This window comes from Sorghum bicolor, chromosome 1 (genome assembly GCF_000003195.3).
Source record: "Sorghum bicolor cultivar BTx623 chromosome 1, Sorghum_bicolor_NCBIv3, whole genome shotgun sequence".
In the NCBI taxonomy this organism is placed as follows: domain Eukaryota; kingdom Viridiplantae; phylum Streptophyta; class Magnoliopsida; order Poales; family Poaceae; genus Sorghum; species Sorghum bicolor.
Genome location: NC_012870.2, coordinates 8,764,432 through 8,785,848, shown reverse-complemented (window position 1 = coordinate 8,785,848; position 21,417 = coordinate 8,764,432). Strand labels below are relative to the sequence as shown.

At 44.0% G+C, this 21,417-nt stretch overlaps 3 protein-coding genes across 3 annotated transcripts; 1 reads left to right on the top strand and 2 right to left on the bottom strand.

Moving 5' to 3' along the window:
* Positions 301-1,079, top strand: LOC8059999 (cortical cell-delineating protein). The gene has a single exon (XM_002466514.2). It carries the CDS (start codon positions 419-421, stop codon positions 794-796), a length of 378 nt encoding a protein of 125 aa, XP_002466559.1. The 5' UTR covers positions 301-418; the 3' UTR covers positions 797-1,079.
* On the bottom strand, positions 3,214-7,262 carry LOC8059998 (65-kDa microtubule-associated protein 6). The gene is made up of 11 exons (XM_002463937.2): positions 6,804-7,262; positions 6,465-6,671; positions 5,847-6,113; positions 5,121-5,345; positions 4,886-5,041; positions 4,614-4,773; positions 4,364-4,515; positions 4,182-4,269; positions 4,011-4,084; positions 3,841-3,915; positions 3,214-3,723 (listed from the first exon to the last, which is right to left on the bottom strand). The coding sequence occupies exons 1-11, from the start codon at positions 6,924-6,926 to the stop codon at positions 3,349-3,351; spliced, it is 1,902 nt and encodes a 633-aa protein (XP_002463982.1). The 5' UTR covers positions 6,927-7,262; the 3' UTR covers positions 3,214-3,348.
* LOC8063366 (putative 3,4-dihydroxy-2-butanone kinase) lies at positions 12,091-21,270 on the bottom strand. Its single transcript, XM_021453823.1, has 20 exons — positions 21,063-21,270; positions 20,890-20,963; positions 20,722-20,785; positions 20,443-20,555; positions 20,313-20,360; positions 20,084-20,155; positions 19,865-19,954; positions 18,563-18,736; positions 18,255-18,338; positions 17,578-17,633; positions 15,785-15,915; positions 15,556-15,648; positions 14,813-14,877; positions 14,096-14,239; positions 13,967-14,010; positions 13,601-13,684; positions 13,459-13,526; positions 13,269-13,381; positions 13,097-13,192; positions 12,091-12,480 (listed from the first exon to the last, which is right to left on the bottom strand). The coding sequence occupies exons 1-20, from the start codon at positions 21,100-21,102 to the stop codon at positions 12,349-12,351; spliced, it is 1,785 nt and encodes a 594-aa protein (XP_021309498.1). The 5' UTR covers positions 21,103-21,270; the 3' UTR covers positions 12,091-12,348.

The following is a 21,417-nucleotide window of genomic DNA, read 5'->3' as shown; positions in this document are numbered from 1 at the left end:
CGATGTACCCCATCTGCAGATAAAACTCAGCCATGCTACATGGACGCGTGATTATGGCATCTACGGACGAGCACCTTTATTTTGCAGAAGAAAGAGGGATACATATGTGGCAGATTAGTGCTGACTTGATCAGCGGATATCATTGTTTTGCAGCCGTCACTAGCCGTTCTGTGTACACACATGATGCATGCGCCGATAAGGGCAGAAAACTGAAAATATCTGGTGGCCGATCGAGCCACTTCGCGCATGCATCGCAATTCATTCACAACTCGATCTGTCTATAAATACCTAGCATTTGCTAGCTGCTATACCATCCTCGGAAGAAGCATCCCATCCCAAGAACACAACACTGCTCGAAACAAGAACTAGCATCAGCTGCTGCTCTTCGCCACCACCGTACCACCACCAAAGCGTGCAAATGGCCACCAAGAAAGCCGCCACCACCGCCTCCACGGCGCTCCTCCTCGCCGTGGCCGTGCTGCTCTCCTCCCCGGCCGCCGTCGTCGTGCGCGCGCAGCAGCGGGGCAACCCGTGCCCGACGAACGCGGTGGCGGACCTCAAGGTGTGCGCCGACGTGCTGGTCCTGCTCAAGCTCAAGATCAACGTGCCGCAGAACCAGCAGTGCTGCCCGCTGCTGGGCAACCTCGTCAACCTGGACCTGGCCGCCTGCCTGTGCGCCGCCATCAGGCTCAGCGTGCTCGGCATCCCCGTCAACCTGCCGCTCGACGTGCCCCTCGTGCTCAACTACTGCGGCCGGAACGCGTCGGCCGTGCCGGGCTCCAATTGTTCCTTCTGATCGAGTGTCCATGCTTCAAGCTTCATGGCTTCATGTTATGATAAATAAAAGTCTGTCTAACGAGCTTTACTGGACATGGCAATTGGCAAAGCCAAGGGTCGGGGTTATTACTGTTTCTGAATGTTTCCAACCATCCAGCTTCTGTTCTACATGTAACCGTCTTTGGTCAACTGTTTCTTTATGCCATTGATAAGTCATTCGTGGTTTTTTTTTACAACAAAGTCATTTGTGGTTATATTTTGCTTGGGCTTATCTAGGGCGGAGGACTCGAGTTTGAATTGAATATCTTATTCTACACCTGAGGCCTATAAGAAAGAGAAGAGTGGATACTTCCCTAGTATTCCAACAAATAGAGTTTGTTCTTACCAGATCCTTAAGGATGAGAATGACCCTCTAAATGGATACCCACAGTTTTTTTTCTAATATAATTTAATAAACTAAATAAATAATGTTTTTCTTATTTTTTTATTAGTTTATTTAGTTATACTAGAGAAGAACTACGGATATCCGTTTAGAGCAGCGTCACCATCCTTACAGATCCTAATGGAATATTGTAATAATATAATAAGCACATGCTCCCCCTTCTCTAAATAGCTAGAAACAGAATATGAGTGAAACAGGACTTAAAATCACTCATATCATGTAACACCTCCTTCCACTTTCATGCAATACAAAATACAAGAACAAAAGCAGAAGACTTGAAGTAATTCTATCAAAATTCTCATCACTTGAGGTACAAAAGACATCAAATCACATATTTCAAAGAAAGAAATAAAAACAGATGAAAAAAAAAGGTTTATACACAAGCTGATTATATAAAGAAGATCAAAACAAAAGAACAAAACTTAAGATAAAAAATGAGAGACTGAGATCAAAAGAAATAAGCCAAAATCAAAAACTAGAATTTTTTTATGGTTTGCAAAGCCAAATAGATTCCAAGGGCATTGCCTCAAACGGACAAATCAAACAAAAAATTATTTTAGCTATGAACCAACAATGAGTCTAATAAAAATTTTCACTTAGTACCAGTTACATCATTAATGCCTAGGAATTACACCTCATTAACCCCTGTAAGTATAGTTGAATTTTAGTATAAGTACAAAATTAATCCATAGTAAAATGATAGTAAATGAATTAAGTGCATTCTCAGTAGGGCCCTTCTTTTCTTAACAAGAAGAAAGTAATTATTGTGTGCTTAGTTTTGACTTTGCACGATTTCATAGTTGGAGAATTATAAAGGATCCTAGGACCTATTTACCTACTAGTAGGCAGATAATTGCTTGACAGACCAAGTAGACTACCCCTGTTCGCTGTTCTGAAAAATCATAGCTAAAAATATTATTTGTTGATTTATTGTGAGAGAAAAATACTGTTGGCTGATAGAAAAAGTACAACTTATAAAACAAGCGAACGAGACCAAAACCAAATCTCATGGACCAAAATTTGTGTGACGGAGACAAACAAATCACTCGAGCAAAAGATAGTTTTTCTATCATTTTACAAGTCGCCCCTCAAAAGCCTGGAACGCACCGAGTCATGTCCCGGCCGGCGGGAAATATGAAAGACGTACATGATGTGGCCGACAGCACTAGCGCACGCGCCGCCCTACATACACTGGCCGTTGGCCGTGCGTTGCACACCGCGCACGCCACCACCGCCTCGGCGCATCGATTCCAAGCTCAAGCAGCCCAAGCTCAAAGGATGACAAAGCATTAGAGCAAGTACGGTAAGCTGGCTAAATGTTGAGGTGGAGGAGAGAAGGGAGGAGAGAGAGGAGAAGCAGACTGTAAGCTTACAGCCAGCTTAGGTACAGGAACCAAAAAACCTTATGAGAGAGATAAGTGGGTCATGTATTAATAGTGAATAGCTAACTGTTGTATGGATGGGCTGGGAGAAGGCTGAAAAAAACTTTACAGCCAGCGAGTGGGCTTGCCGCGTCCCGCCGCTGAACGAGACCCGAGCCGTCGTAGCCTAGCCTAGCAGCCCCTTCGAAAATCTGGAGGCCACAGGCCACCTCCCACACCTCGCACGTCAGGCACTCAGGCCGATGTACATTACTCGTCCGGCCAAGCACGAGGACCGGCGTACACAACCCAATCCGCGCGATTGCCTCCGCCGTTAGGTCGTGGAGGCAAAATCGTGCACGGGCCGGAGCCGGAGCCGGAGCCGGGCATGCGCGCGAGACCTGATGATGCAACGCGCACGCTAGGCGTCACGGGAGGACGTGTCGGCGAGTCGGGGGAGCGAGCGTTACGGGCCTATTCGCCCCGCCGCGGCTGCAGCTGGGCCGCTCCGGGCTCGTTGCCTCGGCCGTTTCGGCTTCGTGGGCTTAGCTACCGAGCCGCTAAGGTGTGTGAGCCGTACGGCGCGGCGCCCTCGTAGGCGTTTGCAGTATGCCCTATAGAGTAGTATACGAATTTTCCGACACGAATGACACTCGAAAAAATATGTGTGGAAAGACAATTACACAAGTAACACCGCTACAAATGACAATGGTACTCTATGTACACGCCTTTGCTACTTGCCTACTCATGCGAATTCGACCTGCGAGTTCAGGACAGAGCCAGCGACGAGGACATGCTGCCGCCCTTGGACACGGCGACGTAGTTGAACGGCGCCGGCGCCGAGAGCCGCCTCGCGCCCTTGAAGAACTCGCCGCACTGTCCGGCGCCCGCCGCCGACGAGCGCGGCCTGATGAGCTCCGTTGCACTTGCACCACCACCACCGCTGCCGCTGCTGCTGCTGCTGCTGCTGGACGCGCCGCTGCGCACGGACGGCGCGGCGGAGGACGCGAACCTGCCCGCCGCGTCGACCCGTTTCCGGTTCACGTTGCAGGGCTCGGTCGCCCTGCCGAAGCTGCTGCCGGGCCGCTTCAGGTGCGGCATCGCCTCCTTCTCGCTCAGCAAGGTGCGCAGCTTCTTCTGCTCCTGCGCCATGGAAATCACCACTTTCAGGTTAATTATTCAGAATTCTTGTGAGTGCTGTTCTTTTCTTGCATTTTCTCGCAGGTGTCAAACGATACAGTTGCAGTAATGTCTGTTTACCCTGAGTCGCCTCCTCTCCTCTTCCTGCCTGATCCTGGCTTGCTTGTGCTCCTCCAAGACTGCAACCAGGCGAGCCTTGAAAACGGCAAGAAACAGATCAAATTCGTCAGTTTCTACGACCACGACCACTGAATCATGCCGCCACAGCAGGAACTGGAAAAGTAGCATACCCCGTCGTACAGGAACGGCTTCTTTCTTTCGCTCTCCCATGCGAGTGTTCGAATGATCAGGTTGTCAACAACGGCTGCAGATTTACCAACAACGAATTGCTTTAACCGAACTTCAGAGATGCAATCGGAATAACCAAGTAGGTATCACATTTGGTCTTGTATGAAATGTACCTGGAATCTTGGTGATGATAAGCCTTGCTTTCTCTGCGCGTTTCAAGTTGAGGCGCGCAATTCTGCCGGTACTGAATCTGTTCTCATCCTGAAACGTGAAACACACAGCAGTTGTCCCTGTCTTTGTCTTTCGCATTGGAAATCACTGTTCAACGTATTGAAAATGCGCATTTTGGACCTACCATGTTGTACTCCTCGAGCCATTTCTCTTCCTCGCACGCCAGCAGCCACTTGTTTATCTTCTCCATGACTTCTCTCCTGGACTGGAGCTCTTCCCTGGCTTTCGCTATCTGTTCGTCAATGCTGGCCATGAGCTCAGAAGGATTCACGAGACCTGGTAAAGTTTTGTCAGCATTAGAAATATCAACCTATCTGAACTTTATCATCTCGGTCATAAGTACAGTATAAGCAGGAACTCTGAACTCGTCGTACCAGAGTCGATCAGCGCAATGGATTTCTCCGGTACGGTGCTCGCATCAGGCTCCACGTGCATGCTGCGGCAGATGTTCTCCAGCTCCAGCCGCCTCTTGAGCACGAGCTCCTTCATCCGGCCGGCCTTGAGCCTCGTCAGCCTCTCCACCTCCTCCTCCGTCTGCACCACGGCCACGCCGATGAAACGCCCAACAGGTCAGACACTGACTCTGGAACTACGGCAATCGAGTCTGGTAGTGTCACGAGAGATCACTGCTGTGTAGTGTGTGTACCTTCTTTATGGTCGCCACTGACAGGACGCCGGAGGACAGAGCATCCACTTTGTCAGGATTCAGAACGGCCGTCACCTTCCTGAAACCCCGCCGCTCCTCCTCCGACGAGTCCATCAGCTCCCACAGCTCCACCAGAGGCACCACGGCCTCTCGCAGCTGCAATGCACTTCGATCGGTTAGCCACAGGTTGTGTCTGCATATATAGGAAGAAACAGGGCAAGACTGGTGGCAGTACCATGGCTGCTCGCTTGGCCTTCTCGGAGGCGAGCATGGCGACGACCTGGGCGAGGCTGCTGAGCGTGCTGTCGCTGATGCTGGTGGGCTTGCCGGGGTCGGACGTCTCGTGCAGGTGCAGCCCCGGGTGGACCTCGTTCACGATCGCGATGAAGTCCTCGCCCAGCACGTCGCACAGCGAGTGCACCTCCGTCACGTGCTCCAGGACCCTGTGGAGCCGGTCGGACTGCAAGTTCCACCACAGTTGACGCGTCGTTATCAGTTCAGATCGTCAGTGTCATGCTCCAAATCTGCTTTCTACGTCTACGTTGCAGGTGAAGTACGTGCTACTGGTCCACTGGGGAGTAAGTACTCCTACATGGCAAGGTCAAGTTCCTGAGGATGTGACGCACTGACATGCTTCTTAAACCACTACTGTACTGATGCTAAGCGACTGCGAATTGACTGACGAACCAATTGAACGACATGACCAAAAGATCGGAAGAGTACAACCTAAAACCGACTGACCTGTGACCTCCTACTAGTTGACAGGCCTGTCTTACCTAAGGTCAGAGCTGAGTGTTTCTTTCTGTTAATCAGTGATTTATGTTAAGCAGTCCCTGAATCCGTTAATAAGTCGATTCGATTGTACTTGTTCTCTGAAACTGTCCTTGTTGTTTCTCTCATTCCTGTACTACGAGTTCAGAAGTTTCAGAAACAGAACCAGGGAATGCGTCAGTTACCGTACCTTCTCTTTCTGGAGACTCGTGAGGCGCGCCTTGTACTCGTTCAGCCTCCTGATCGTGAGGTCGTGCTCTTCCACCACCTCGCCGGCCCTGGGGGAGCCCTCGTAGCCGCCGTAGCTCCTCCCGGCGATCTCAGCGGTGATCTTTTCGATTTCTGAACGGATGTCAGCGAACTGCCTGCTCCGTTCTGCTTTCACCGACCTCAGTTCTTCCAGCAGGGTCGTTGCTGACGACACCCGCTCGGTCAACGACATGGTCCATTTGTTTACCTGAAGGAGATCACGACGGCGTACCAGCCAATAGTTAGCTAAAATCCAGTGTTGTTTTAATTTTACAACGTGTACAATAGATACTCATTATAGAACTATAGCTAGCGTTTCGGTCTTAACCAAAAAAAAACACTCTAAGAATATTCAGATCGCTGCGTGAAATGATTAAGTTTGTAGTGTACCAATGTCGAAAATCTGCACTTAATTATTTGTGTTTGCAGGAATAATAATCCACACTACTGTATCTGTTCATTTTATTTCTATCAATGTCCATTTAACTATTTCTCTGGTGATGTACGCGTAGTATATTTTGCATCCAAAATTACTGTGGGGGAAAGAAGTTATATATACCTTGAGCTGAGGGCTGTTGTCGGAGCCGAGCGCGGCGGTGAGCGCGGCGATCTCGGCCTCCCCGGCGGCGAGCGACTGGTGCAGCATGGCCCGCTCACCGGTGGCCTCGTCGACCTTGCGGCGGTACACGCGCATGCACTCGGCCTCCAGCTCCCGCACCATCCGCTCCCGCTCCTCCCGGCTCTTGCCAATCTCCCCCCACAGTTGCTGCAGCCACAACCCACGACACCATCGTCAATTCGTCATCATCGATGCGCTCTCAAGCCTCTCAAGCGTACGTGTGCAACAACAAAAGGATGGAACGCTGAAAGACACGGCCATGCTAAACTAATAGCTCACCTTGAGCTCCACGAGCAGTGCACTGCAGCCGCCGATCTCGACGCCGCCGCCGCCGTCCCCGGACACCGACCGGATCAACGGCATGCCGTACAGCAGCTCCGCGGCGGTGACGGCCTCTCCCATGGATTGTGTCGAGAGCTAGCAGTTCTGCAGCTGATGAGCAGCCTCGGGCGAACGAGAGGCCGGGGTTTAAGACGGGGGTTGTTGCTGGTACGACAGAGCAGCTCGATCGGAGAGGGAGACGTAATACGTCGTGTCAGGTTGGTTGGAGTCGGGTAGCCAAGGCATATATAGCGACCGAGCTAGCTAGCTATAGCTAGCTAGCCGGCCGTGGGTCGTTGCCTAGCTTGCCTGCATGATTAGTTGTTGGTCCCTCGCGAGCTCGCCGACGTCGCTGTCGGCCGCGCCGGTGAGCTACCACTAGCAGTCTAGCACCGGTGCGGGTGATGGGTGTGGTGTGGCCAGCCACGCCGCCGGCTGGTTGCGTTGATTCCGTGTAGTAGGCCCCTGCTAACTGCGCCAAAGCCCAAAGGCAAAGGGGGGCAAAAGAAAGGAAGCCTCGCTAATAAAGCCAGGGTTTTGGTGCACGGGCGGCGGATGCGCGCGCGTCCTGCTGTTTCGTGTGTGTGTGTTTTGCAATTTGCATGCCTAATCTTGTAGTTAGCGCAGAACTATCATGCCTCTGATTGTTAATCTTAATCATGGACCGAAGAATTGTTATTTACTGTACTGGGGCCGGCCGGCTTCGATGACGGATTGGAAAAGCACGCGTGGTGTTCGCGTCTGATCAGAAAAAGCTTGGGCAAAGTTTGCAGACCGAGTCAATAGTAGCATGCATTGCCATCGCGAAACGAAGAGAGAAAGAAACAGAGATGATGCATTGGGTTCCGTTGGTTCATCCATTTCTTTCATGTATGTATGCAGTATAGCATAGTATAGTGTATACATGAGTCACGAGACGTCTTTTCTATATACACGTCCGGCCTACCTAGCGGAAATACGTTGGCCCGTACTTTTCATGCATGGAGGAAACGCTGCCAATAATCAGCTAAGCTATCTAGCTACCAGAAAGGTTGCCATCAGAGCATTGCATTCATACATGCCTATATATGCTTTTAGATTATTATGACACGCCTCCCTAGCTATATACGTACCAATTGTATTACTTTTGCATCGTCTCTGATTGTTTGATTGATAATAATTAGGCAGGCCCCGGCCCTCTGAATTTCCAGGAAGAGCTGTTGGTCTTAATCTGCACGCTTTAGGTTAAGCAAGCAAATCGAGCAGAGCATCTCGTGAGGGTCAACCACTACTAAAAATCGACCACACACCATATGCCCTGATTGGGAGCTTTTTTTTTTATCACAACCCTGATTGGGAGTTGGGGCAGCGTGTGTTCCCAAGCTTTCCAGTGGTTGCAATTGCACTACATCCTGGCCCAGCTTGAATGATTTTGTCTTGCCGAGTGCCAAGCTTCATGCATCCATGCTGCTAGCACCAAATGTGCATACATATCCTTTTTTTAATCTTCTTTGATTTGTCTCCAAACAGTTCAATAGAGTTCCGTGTGGGCTCTGCATATGACGCAAACATTCCAACAGTCCATATCATAGAACACCGAGGAGGACTTTTAAATAAGCAAGCGAGTAAAGAGGGAGTTCTGTGAGCGGGTCGCGTCATCAATCATCAAATAAAAAAGTAAAGGCATGGCGGGACAACGACCTCTTAACAGGTTTGTGAACAGGAAATTGATAGTCGGTGGGCAGAAGGAACAGGAAGAGGAACCCAGATTTTATTTAATTTATTAATTAATTAATTAGTTTATTTTGTATAGATGTTTCTGCAGTGAAAAGGTATAGTGCATACTGTACTATCTTTGGAGTATATAGTATACTAGTGTAGGAGACTGCTGCTTCCTCCATCCTACATTAGTTTGGAACACATGAAAAAAAATCGTGCAGAAATTTCGTAGGAATCGGTTCAATTTCACATTAAAAAACACAGGAGCAACGAATCTTTTCTGCATCCCAAACAGACACTAACCCAATGAGAGTTCATAGTAATTGGATTTGCATGGGTGTTTGTGGCAACAGAGGATATCAGGATGGTCAATGAGCCGTTAGTTCCATCCCAGTGGATGTACTGACAAATTGCGCCGGATTCCCTCAGCCAGGAGGTCCTTCATGTGCCGGAATATTATCCGTATGCGTGTGTGTACTCACGTTCGTCTCGCGTCAGAGCACGTGGATTCTGCGACAGCGTCGTCTGCTACTCTGGATCTGGATGCAGGCACGCAGGCCGCAGCCATCCATGCCGAACTGCCAGAACAGGAAGTGACACATGCCCAACGGGCCAACGGCTTGCCGAACTGCCAGAACAGGAAGTGAACATGTGCCGCCAAGACGTAAAGAGCAGAGTGACCGTGCAAAATTGACAACGAACCACCAAGTTGTTAACGGCTTGCCGAACGCCAACAACAAGGCAGGAGGGCCAACGCGTGCGTGCGGGCTTGCACACAACACTTGGACACCGGAATGCGCGCAGTTGGCTTAGTGGAGAAGAACGAACAAGTCAACAAGGCAGGAAGGCCGATCCCCATCCCTTAGAGCAACTAGCAGTAGCCCCCAAACTAGGCTCCTATTTTTAATTTGGGTGCTCCCCCTACTTCTTGGGGCTCAACTTTTTTGCTTCAACTTCAACAATAGCACTCAAATTTAAGCCCCCAAACCTATTCCAGAGAGAATGACAGAAGGGACCCACTCGTCAGTGTCTTTTTCTTCTTCCTCTTTCTTCTTCTTTTGGACATAGACACAATTAGAGCATCAAGCCGGTTATCGTAGGGTGTCATGCACATGAAAGGGTAGAGAGAGAGGGAGCATGTGCTGGGGCTAGGACAAGCGATGGAGGATGGGGGCTGCCCTGTTGGGCCAACAGGAATGGGGTCTGGGGGAGAAATATGGGTGCCCAGCCAAATATGGGGTCTGGAGTAGGGGCCCTGCTGGAGTAATGTTTTTAGCATGGGCACCCATATTTAGCTATTGGGGCTTGAGTAGGGGCCCTGCTGGAGTTGCTCTTAGGCCGTTAACAGCTCGAACCAAGTTTGGTTGATAACTTGATAAGCCATGATAGAAAGTACTGTTGGCTGATTTATTGTGAGAAAAAAACACTGCTCAATGGCTGGCAAATTCGGCTGATAAGCCCAAACGAACAAGGAGTTATAGGCGAGGTATATATATATATATACACACACACACACAAGTGCTATTCTACACCCTAGGTGTAGAATAGTATTCTACACCGAACTGTTATATTGAGAAAAATTCAGTATCGTTCAGTATTCATATTTCAGTATTGTTCAGTATTTCATGGTCCTAGGTGTTGGACGGGATGATACTGAAGGTTCTCCAGTATTGCTCAGTATTTTTTCTACTCAGTTTTGACTTACAGTGTAGAATAATATTCTACACCTAGGGTGTAGAATAGCGTTGCCGTATACTCCCTCCGTACCTGTTATTTTTGACGTTCTAGGCTGGTGAGAGAAATCCGCAAAGCTTGACGTGCCCAGCTGCATACTTCGATACGGACGCAATTGCCCCTACATGCACCTCACCGCCCGCATGCGACTGCTCGGTTTCACCCATAATTAATTGCGCTGCCTAAATAATAAAAAAGAGTGCCATGCAAAACAAAAATGGCTTGACAAATTAAAAAAATAGTAACTCCAGGGGAGTCGAACCGGCAACCTCCATCTCATCTCAACACATAAAAGTCGCACCAATTGAGCTATACTAGACTATAGAGATTTTATGATTCAGTTTCCAACACATCCATATTTTATAAACAGTGGTCTCTACTCTTATGAAACTTTTATCAGCATTTTCTTCATTAGTACAACAACATATCAGCATATTTAATTAACATCCATAAAATTCAATTAATATCCATAAAATAAAATTCTAACGAAACAATATTGAGACTGGCCTAAGGGATTGTCCCTCCCATATCCTACACACGCCCTGTTGTCATGTCAGGTGTATTGTGCCTAATGAAGTAAGGACAACCTAGCTAGCCAATCATGGACGCGCTAATAACGAGACGGTAGATGCAGGCGTTATCCAGATTGGAATTGGAATTGGATGCGCACAAGCCAAACCAGTAGGCAGCGGCAGCCTTGCCTGTACTGTACTTTGGGCCGGGCCGGCCAAGAACAATAATTCAAGGCACCAACCATCTGTCTCCCCAACCTCTCTTTCTTCCGTGCCACACTTTTCTCTGGCCATTATCCCCTTTACAGGGATCCTAATTCTCAAAAGAATGGACGAGCAGCCCTGGATTACCGTAATGCGCTCTGAGCCTCTGATCCTTTTTTTTTTTGCATTGTATCGTATGATTGTATGCTTTATCTAAAAATACGGGCTTTAGTTAGACCTAATAAAGGTCAGTTCGTTGCAACTTTGCTGTGCACCCAATAATTGACATGACAGTATAAGGTGGAGAATTGAAACAAATCTAAATATTCTACCAGAATTGGATGCTGTGGCAGGTTCGACCAAAAAACTATTGTATTTCTGGTCTTGTTTTCGGATGGAGCAAGCGATATGTTTGTTAATTCAAAAATCTTTGGAGCCCAAGATGGGCGCACCATCTTGTTCAACTTCAACCATCTAGCATAATGCAAAAATAAATACTAAAAGCACATATAATCTTGTACCTTATAATTCCCTTAAATTTTACTAATATCCAGATGGACTACAGTAGCACCATGGTTGTAGTCAGCTTTGCAGATATCGAAAAAAAAAACAATCACATTGTGAATTTAAAACAGTTACAATCCTTGCAAAAGTTATATTCATACACAGCACTGTAGCATGTCTTTCTTCAGGTTTTAGGAGATAAACCCAAGTAGTTCAATGCAGCATATGTTAAATTATAATGCAATCATATTCATGTGGTAGCATACTTATAAGCTAATCAGTTCCCATCTGTCAAGAACAGTTAGTGGTTAAGCATTGTGCTATAAATTAGGCAATAAGCTAGCAAGATTGTTATAGGCCAATCACTGCAGTGTTAGATTCTATGAGAGTCGCTCACGGGCGTGTGTGCAGCAAGGTGTGATTTGTGTATCTTGCTGCCAGGGGAGGGGACACTAGAGTTTTACCCCCTCGAACAGGCAGAAGATTTACGTATCATTTCATTAATAATAGGTTGAAAAAGAACCCACTTACACGCAGGAAGACATTGAAATTTCACATTACTTTTTCAAACATTATTTAACAAAAGTAACATATTTCTCGTGTTCAAATATTTATTTATCTAAATTGGGTCTGACAAGTCTTGTGATTGGAGCATCATTACCATGTACAACATTACCATGAAAGTTCGTATGCCAATGCCAGGGGAATATAAACAGGTTACAGGTAAACACCACACGACTGGGGCTAATGAAATAGTAGACAGCAGTCACAAGGGAAAGGAAAGGACTGGCCTGTATAGGTGCGAAACTTTGGTAGACAAAGACAAGTGAAGCAGAAAACCTGAAACAGAGCTATGGATCCGAATGGCACGACATGTTCTTTAACGAAAGGGCTGCAGCCCTGTACCAAGCAGCAGCAGCCATGGCCCCAGGATCAGGAGCTGATGCCAGCTTGTCAGCAGCAATGTAGGATGATCTACCAGCCTGAAATATGATTTTACGCCGTCAGTGCAACAAGCCCATTGGGTGCTTCTGTCAGTCAGTCACTCAGTCAGTACCACATGTCATATGGAAAAAAAGATTACAGGTTCAATTTAATCATCCAGTAGATGGTTTGATGTTCACTGCCACAACACTATGATCTAGCATGCTATATTTCTACAATAAAGCGCTATAAAGTATAAACTACTACTTCTGATTCCAAATGTAGGTTGTTTTAGGTATGTTGTAAGTCAAACATTACCTTTGAGGCTTTGACCACCAATAGCTAAATCTAAAAAGATTTACAGCATAAGGTTGATACTATAGATTGATAATGAAAAGTATTTTCATATATAATTATCTCTATTTGAAATATTATATCTTTTTGTAGAAAATGTTTGTCAAAGTTTAACCTCTTAGATCGCGTCGCACATAAACAGAAGAAGTTCAAGCTGTATTTATCATCTTATCACAACTGAATGGTGAAAGATGAATGCAAATCTGGTAAATATGCTTTGATTTTATTTTTCAGGAAATGATGCCTCTAAAGGTGAAAAATGCATAACAATACATTTCTGTTTTTTTTAACAGAAAGTTCTCAACATGAAAAATTTCTCACTTGGGCCTGCATGTGTCTTGTGGATTCAGCACCAGTCAAAGCAGCTTCAGATGATACGATGAATGCATCAAGTGGATCATCCCCAGCTTCAAGCCTCTACGCAATAAGAAAGGCTTCATGGTCAGTGCTGATACTAGCCAACAAATAAAATTGCTAAATAGTAACTGCCCACCTCTCTCAGAACTTTTGAAGCAGGAATCAGAGCATCAAGCATGGTTCGATACCCTTCAAGAGCACCACCATATTTGCTTATGGCACCAATAGATGATTGTAAAGCATGAGCCCCTAGAAGTAAAACATCCCCTTGTATGACTTATATGGGATATGGAAGAGAATCAGCAAGTATATGAGATCTTGCTTACAGTGCTTTGCTTCTACTGTTTTCGTGCCCTTTAAACTTGCATAGGCAGCCTTACAGAGTATGTCATACCTATATAAAACCAGGATAGGTATGGTAGACTTTTCTAATTGCAAACGAAACCAAATTCAGGAGAGTGGCCATACAAGATCCCGGTTGTTCCTCCCATGACTCGTCTTACTGTGGCACCAATCTCATTTACTGTTTCAGCGACATCATTCATTGGGTAGCTGAGAAGAGGGATACTATGAGTATGACTAAACACAAACCCAGAGATGTATGCATGGTCACATTACAAAATGAAATCATAAAAAAGTTAAACCATTGCAGTAAACATTACTGACACATGAATCACAAAATGTAATACGTTTGTTGCTATCAAGTAACTGAGTGTCCAAAACAATTATCCAGTCAGCGTGTAAGCCATAAGTCAGTCCATGATAAAGGTTTACCAGTATAACATAGAAAGTGGTTGGCATGTAAAACTGATTTCTGTTTTCCCAAACCATTACCATTTTTTCATGTCCTCAAGTATAGCAATTGCCCCCCTATACATCTGAAAAGAAAAAGGGTTACATTATACAGGCTATGCGGTTATAACTAGGAAATAGCATAAAGTAGTCCTAGCTTGTTTGACTCACTGTTGTCCCACAGTCACCATCACCAACTTTACTGTCCCATTCATTTAAGCTATCCTTTATCCAGATTATTTCTTTAGCACCTGCTTCAATGGAAGCCTCTAAAATGCAGACCTGTTTCGTCAGCTCTCGACTTCGTTGAAGCATCTGTAAGGCAACAGAATATGAGCATAAGTATGAAATCAACTTAAAACACAAGTTCTGTATTTTATAATTTTATGTCAACAAATTCACTTTTATCTGTTCTAAATCTGTATTGCAGTTTTGATGCACCTCATTCCACTACCATTCTGGTGGGAAAAAATAGGTAATGTTATCATCGAGTTGTTAATTAAGCACAAAATAATATTTCTCTTATCCTATTTGCATTAGATTACGTGTGCTACAGTGATCCCATCCATCATACTAGCTGTGCATGTTCTCTTGCTGTCTTGTTACTGATAGGCTTAGAAGTGGGTGGCGCTAGCAAAAAACAGAAGCAACTAGGAACATGATAGCAGATTGGAACCTACTGGTTGCTTGAGGACATTAAGTGCATTGCTAGAAGAGTTGACAATAAAATCATGTTCTTGAAAAGATCATCCATGCAAGCTCAGCAGGGGCAGTATTTCAATAGTGAATATAGTAGTAAGGAAGTATACAGATCTATGGAGGAAAGGAAAAATAGACTTCCTTTCAGAGAAAATAGCAAAGCCAGTGTGATCATTATGTAAATCCTACCTTATCACTCTTCATTCCACATGATGGTGGTGCAGGAACAGCAATTTTTGCAGGTTTTTGCCAATCTCCCGAATATTAAGTAGCATTTATCTTTAAGGGTCAATACTTTCTTGAGTATGCATATAGTGAAGCTTGGAACAATGCTCTTTCATTAATGTAACATAAGAAGTGATCTAACTGTGTAACCATTCACCAATTCAAAATCTGGACTAGAGAAGAAGTTTTTTTTCTTTTAGAAAAAAAGAGATAAGTTAATAGACATTCAAAGATGCATTTCAGAGGACATAGTAAATTCCTTTTGTTTCAATTTATGCTTCAAAACAATCCAAATAATTTTGATGCAATTTTTAAAAAAATGCCTTCCATTTATCAAGTTAAAGTCAAGTAGTACAAATTAGAAGCTTAAATATTATATTTCTTTCATGTGTATCTTTTTGTATTGTTTATATTAATAGCTACAACACTTTCAACATGCAAAAGTTATGATGGTAACGGATATCAAAACAATATACTTATTTCATGGGTAATCCAGAAGAGGCATGAAGAACACAAGCAATCCAAATCACCTTAGACATGTTAAATCAAGAACATGAATTTCCATAACTAAGAGCAACACTTCTGTTTGTAAATTATGATCAAAACTGAAAGCTGAAACAGGAGGCCAAGCTTTTTCTCAAACACGCAGGAAACAGGAGGCCAAGTTATCATGCTAAATAAAGTCACTATCTACGCAAACTTATTACCATCAGTTCCAGCCGGCCAACAAGGAGCTTTAGTAGATGCATCTAGGCACTTCAAAATTGTTGTGTCTGACTTCATGAGGGATATTGAGAACCCTACAGAAAATGATGTATACTGAGAATCCTACCAAAAGATGTTAAAGTCATTCCATGCTATCCTATTCCTCAAGCAGACTGCTGTTCTTTTTCATACTTCAAACAAATTGAAAAAACTTAAAAACATATATGCTACCTTGCATGTCAAGTGAAGTCATAAAAGATCCAGTGTAGACTCTGTCAGTAGCAATATCATATTCCAGTTGCAACTTGCGCACAGTTTTTCTAGTGGCAATCATCAACTCCATGATAGGAGTAGCACCTAATCTGTAAATTAAATGGAATCATAGATGCATGTTGCACTCATTTACATAATCCATTAACTCAAGGGAACGCTTGAAACGCTTGGAAGCAACAGTATGATGCATATGGAACAAACAAACAAACTCAGACCCTGATTTGAAGAAAGAATAGCAAATGCCTGCTCTGTTCCAAATTGTAGGTCTGTTTTGTTTTGGCCTAAGTCAAACTTATTTAACTTCAACAAGTTTATAGAAAAATATATTAACATCTACCATACAAAATAAATGCTCTATCAAGACATATTTCATGGTAAGTTAAAGAAAGGCGTATTTCATGCCTCGCTTCGTAGTATTCGTCAATGATTTCAGGTCGACTGGTCGAAGCTGGTCGCTCTAGGACCGACCAGGCGATTAATCGAGATTAATCGTCGACCAGACCCTGGTCGTCCACCTGGTCGTCTAGCCATTTCAGGGCATATATGCCTATATATATACCACTATATATACTATATAATATACACAATCAAGCCAGCATCAAGACTACATTAGTGTTTAGATAGTGAATTACTTGTGGGAGTTGGTTTCTTCTCTTTTCTGCACTGTCCAGAGGTCCATATTGCTGTCCCAAACTCCATCTAATCAAACAAATCATTAACGAAATCGAAGCCTCCATGTCCATCTTCATCTCCACCTCCACCTCCAGGTGCAGAACCTTCATCCTCCTCCACTACTATTGCTGAATCTAATTCTGCATTAGATTGCGGCTGCCTTCGGGGGTATCCCCCTGCAGCCCCTCTATTCTATCTAAACCCTAAACCCTAACAGGCCAAAAACTTAAAGCCCATTAGCCCAGTCCCAGTTAGAAAAGGCCCAAAAAAACAGAAGCCTGGTCGTGCATATTACCTGGTCGTCCGATTAATCATGATTAATCGACGATTAATCGGACGACCAGCTTTTTGGTCGAACTAATCGAGTCGGATCTCCTAATCGAATCCTAGGAGCGACCTGGACGATTAAATCGCGATTAATCGGACGACCTGAAATCATTGGTATTCGTAAAGGAGCTCGCTTCGCTATCATGCCGATTACGGGGTGGATCTATGGAACTAATTTGATGGTGTAGATGCTGTTGTATTTTTCTATAAATTTGGTCAAAGTTACAGAAGTTTGACTGAGGACAAAACCAAAAATGACCAACAATTTGGAATGGAGGGAGTAGGTAGCATTGCCAGACTTCATATTACAACTCACACCGATTCAAGATCAGAGTGATGCATAAATTTTATCTGAAGTCCTTTTCGTAGAAGATCTTATGTTTTCTGCTTCTACAGCCGGTCGATCTTCATCTCCAAACAAAAGTTTGCTAAAGAAGCATAAGTGTACCTTTATCTGCACATCTTATGCCAATGCTACTATAAGGAAGTCAAGGGCATCAAGGTCGAGCCCCAGAACAGATGGGCCAAAGACCAAGTTGTGTCCTATTGCTCAAGACAATGTCGATCTAGTCAAACATGATGTTCTTCCAGAAGAATGTTTTAGCTGAATGATTTAATCATATTCTATGATTTGCATAGTACTCAAATTTATTGCTTCCAGACTGAAGAAAGTAAAGTATTTACTAATCCTATATACTAAGTTGACAATTTACTAAGGAGATGCAACAAAACAACATTTAATAGTGATATACCCATTAGTAAGGAGAATGACCCTGTCGCCTCTTGTAATAGGAACATACTGAGTTTCCTGTCAGAGTGGGCAGAAGTACATTTTAACAACGCATTTAATAGTTCTAACAGCCAGTTGAACTAAAATTTTAAAAGATAAATTAACTAATAACATGAAATATCTACCATTGCTTTTTTAAGTGCGAAGTCATCACTCATCAGTTTAGGTCAGCAAGTCGAATTCCTGTAACTAGGACTAATAAAACAATGTCTGTAACTAGGTCCAGCGGAAGAGATTAGGTGACATGAAGAATTGAATGATCGCAGAAGGCTGGACTGGACAGGAAGAGAAATAATTTTTCTTGACTAAATCACGAACGTAATATAGATGGGTAATAGCACAAAAATACGACAAGTTCCTTCTCAAGATCTGGCTCAGGAATTAACTGGAGCAGTTATCAACTGTCAATGCAATTCCATTGAAGTGCTTTTTAAACGCATTTCGATCAAGAATACAGTCTGTGATATATACATGCATCAGTAAGTGAATGAATGAACCATATAGAAATCACTTGATTTGAAGCACTAATTATGTTAAACTAAAACTGGTGTTCCATATATTGTTTCTTCAAAATTTACAAGATGAAAGAAACTGCAAGGTTAGCAGAATCAGGAAGACAAGTGGCAAAAGCTAGTATACCGGTGACAAGATCTGCTTGAGAACACGAGTCACCACTGCATCAACAGGCTGAAGTTCAATGACAGCAGCACCAGGCTCTCCGTGCTAGAAACACAAAAGTACTATAGAATTAGAAAGTTGAAGTACATGCAAATGCTTTAAACTGTAGGACAATAATAAGCCTTCTGTTTACTTAGAAATTTGAATAAATGGAAAATATTATGACAGTAGATAATCTCCAAGTATATAAATACTTAAGTAAAGCTCTAAAGCCTGAATCCTTCAACTTATTTGTGACCTTACAGAAAAATATGTTGAAGTAAACTTACAATTCCGAGGCCAAGCTCCATTTGATGTGGACCTAAACGATCTGAGGTCCCCTGACCAGGCAGTGTACACACTGACAGAGCAACTCCCATTGTACCAACCAACTTAGATGCATGCCTTGCTTGTTCAGCTACCTCTTCAAGGGGCAAACCAGCAGCAGCAGCAGCTCCAGCTACCTGTGAACCAGATAGTTCAATATTACCCTTAATGAATCCAGGGAAACTTGTGAGAAATATCTCTCTCGAATGACGAGAAAAAACAAGGGAGAGGGTATACACCCAACTCACACACACACACACCCACATCTAAAAATACTTACATACATGCCATGAGAAAAATACAAACGGACACGGCCAAATGCTTGTGAGGAATCAATAGTTACTATCCCAATAACAAATAGTTGCAGAACGACAATGACAAAGCCTTAATTTGGTTTCAGAACAAGATCAAACGAAAACATAAAAAAGAGTTGTTCACAAGAATCACAGCGATGTGCACTGTAGCAGAAGATATATTTTGATCCATTTAGAACAGAAAGAAATCCAAGCAACTTAAGTTGTTAGGGATGAAACTGGATCAGAGATAGTGAATACGGATAGTCGTTCTTTTCTTTTTTATTTCTTTTCTGAGAATGGTAAAGTCGTTCTTTTCTAGGATTGGAGATGGATAGTGTCAGATGCATCGGACATTGATATCTATATGACATATATGTACCAGAAATCCAACTTTGAGTATTCAAATACAAATACGGTAGGAATATTAAATGTACGGATTCATAAACGGATTATCCAAGTAGGTCTTTAACCCTTTCGGGACAGACGGATATCGGGAAATATCCATCCCATTTCATCCCTAGTTACAGTGCACTTTGACAGAAGATATATTTCAAACCACAACGACGAGCACTTGCCACTCACTTGTCTAGCATAAAAAAAACTGTATCTTCATGGATTGACCAAAGTGATGAGTGATGGCCAAGCATCCAAATGACAGAATATGTAGCAAGCAGACAAGATAGCTATCTCAATGCAATGATCTAGATGCAAAAATAAGCAGGGAGTGCCACTATATTCTGCACTAAGAAAATTAATAGACCAATCACATCATCAACAAATGCCTCTACTTGAATGTTTGTATAACACACATCAGAGACAACCTTCATTTCAATTATTTACAGGTAAATCAAAGAAGGCCCATTAGAAATCAAAGAAGAGAAGAAATGAAAATAATGGACCCACTATTTAACTGTTCAGCAATGAGAAAATGTCATACAACTAAAATAGGAGAGTGAATTAATGAATTACCTTATTCACAAGAATTGTCCCTGCAAGGCCTCTCCTGCCAGCTATGCCTTGAGTTGGTGACAGAGCACAATCATCTCCAACAATAACCATCTGATGTTGTTGGAGATACATATGAAAAATATATTCACCAGGTTTATCTAAATACCAGTTTTATCTACATCAATGTTTATAAGGCATGAACATGTTGTTCGCAAAAAAAAAGGCATGAACATGTTCAACCTCCACTTTGTAGCCTTCAGATTTTGCTTCCTCAGCTGCTAGACCAAAATTAAGCCGGTCGCCCGTGTAATTCTGTATTTAAGAAGGGTGTTTCCATAGTTTTAATGTACAAGTAAGTAGGAAAAAATCCCAGGTGTCTTAACTGACATTGTCCTGTGGGTGTTCCTACTAAAGCCCCCCATCATCATTTAAACATTGTGAAACTTGAAAGGGTTGTAATGGCAAGTACCGTTACTACTAGAAGACAACCCTTAGGACCTGTTACGGCTTGAATAGCCTGCAGCAGTAGAACACAGCATGAAAGCTTTGAAATCCAAGCAACTTAAAGTTTGTTATAAGTATTTTGTGAAGGAGCATACAGCCAAAATAGAGTTAACAGGTGGAGAAGTGAAAACATCTCCAGAAACAGCAGCAGTCAACATTCCTTGGCCCACAAACCCACCATGAGCTGGTTCGTGACCACTTCCACCCCCTGTGTACAAAAGATAAGATAAACGATCCCATATTAGTTAATCATGTTTAATCGCAGATAACTGAAGTGTTGCCATTAAACTTTTTCGATATTTTACTCAAAAACTGAAATTAAAAGGGTCCCAAATGAAATAAAGCCCATAAAAATTGCCAGGGAGCATAATTACCGCATATGACTGCAACCTTATCATAGGTCCCGACCTCAACATCGGAGCGGAGGACCACCTTGACCTGCACAGGGCACACACGAGTGCAAAATTAATCGTACAAACGAAAAAACTTTTGGGGCGCAAGCAGTGGCCGGCGTTTTAGAATTCAAAATCGAGTCGCCTCACCTCAGGGAACCCATCCAGGTACTGCAACCCAGGGTACGTCTCCACCAAACCCTCGATAAATTGCGTGACCACATCTGCGCCCTAAAACCCATCAGGCTCCCCAGAATATCGCGGGGACCGTCGAAACAGCCCGAGAACTCCAAGCGTACGAGAGGGAAGCTGTAACTTCGTACCTTTGGGATCGTTGATGAGCTTCTTACCGCAGGCCGCCATGGGTGCCCTGAAGCGCAGCTGCGCAGGCGCGTTGCCGGGGACGTCACAGGAAGCCGGAAGTGTGGCGCTTCGTGTCACTGTCAAGTGTCATCGGTGCTCGCCGCGCATCCTGCTATGGTTGAGTTGTGACGTGCTTGTGTGATATTACAACGCTGTCCCTATGGTGGCATTTTCTTTTCTCTTCTTCCTACGAAAGTGTCTATAACTCATAAATATCTATTATTGGTCCAAATTACATACGACATATGATTGAAATTATTGGTCCAAATCACATACGACATCAGGGTTGATTAAAACCCACTCCATTTTGCTTGC